This window comes from Rhincodon typus, chromosome 36, assembly GCF_021869965.1.
Source record: "Rhincodon typus isolate 14 chromosome 36, sRhiTyp1.1, whole genome shotgun sequence".
In the NCBI taxonomy this organism is placed as follows: Eukaryota; Metazoa; Chordata; class Chondrichthyes; order Orectolobiformes; family Rhincodontidae; genus Rhincodon; species Rhincodon typus.
The window spans coordinates 10343192-10343844 of record NC_063367.1 but is presented as its reverse complement, the minus strand read 5'-3'; the positions used below and the strand labels follow the sequence as shown (position 1 = coordinate 10343844).

At 49.0% G+C, this 653-nt stretch overlaps 1 protein-coding gene across 1 annotated transcript in view; it reads right to left on the bottom strand.

Annotated features, from left to right (window-relative positions):
- LOC109935430 (CD276 antigen-like) overlaps window positions 1–221 on the bottom strand; it is a 244887-nt gene extending 244666 nt beyond the window's left edge. Inside the window, exon 1 of the mRNA XM_048617131.1 lies at window positions 158–221. Coding sequence (XP_048473088.1) covers window positions 158–188 — 31 coding nt within the window. The 5' untranslated portion in view covers window positions 189–221. The remainder of the gene's footprint in view (window positions 1–157) is intronic.
- Window positions 222–653: the final 432 nt, after the last annotated feature.

The following is a 653-nucleotide window of genomic DNA, read 5'->3' as shown; positions in this document are numbered from 1 at the left end:
AGAGAGAGAGAGAGAGAGCACACGAGAGAAAGAGAGAGAGAGAGAGAGAGCACACGAGAGAAAAGAGAGAGAAAAAGAATCAGAGAGGGAAGAGAGAAAAAGAAAGAGAGAGCGCGAGAAACCGTGAGTGAGATTCTCCAATTTCTTAACCACTTACCTAAAAACAGATTCAGCTGCTGAGCCACCATACTGAACCAGGGCAACACACTCCCCACCCCCTGACATCAGGCAGCCAGTTCGGGGGGAGGGGAGGGTGTGCCTCAAAATGCCATCAGGAATGCTGGGACCCCGAGCTTCCACTGGGAGGCCACATCCACACAGATGGCCTCATCTCCACTTGGAAAATTCCCGTCATCGGAGAACAAGCCCAAAATGGCCTTTAATTACCCATAATTATCTTTAATGGCTCCTTGTGGGTTGACCTTCCTGTCACGCCTCTTCTCACTTCTCAGAAACTGACATGTGGTGGGATGATACTGGAAAACTTTCACACTGACAACTTCCCAGTGAGAGCAGCTTGCTGGCACTCTCATCTCGCTTCACTTGGAAAATGCCTCATAACAGCATTAGAGTAGGCCATTCAGGCCTTTGAGTCTGCTCAGCCATTTAATAGAATCATGGCTGATCTCATCTTGGCCTGAACTCCTTTCCTG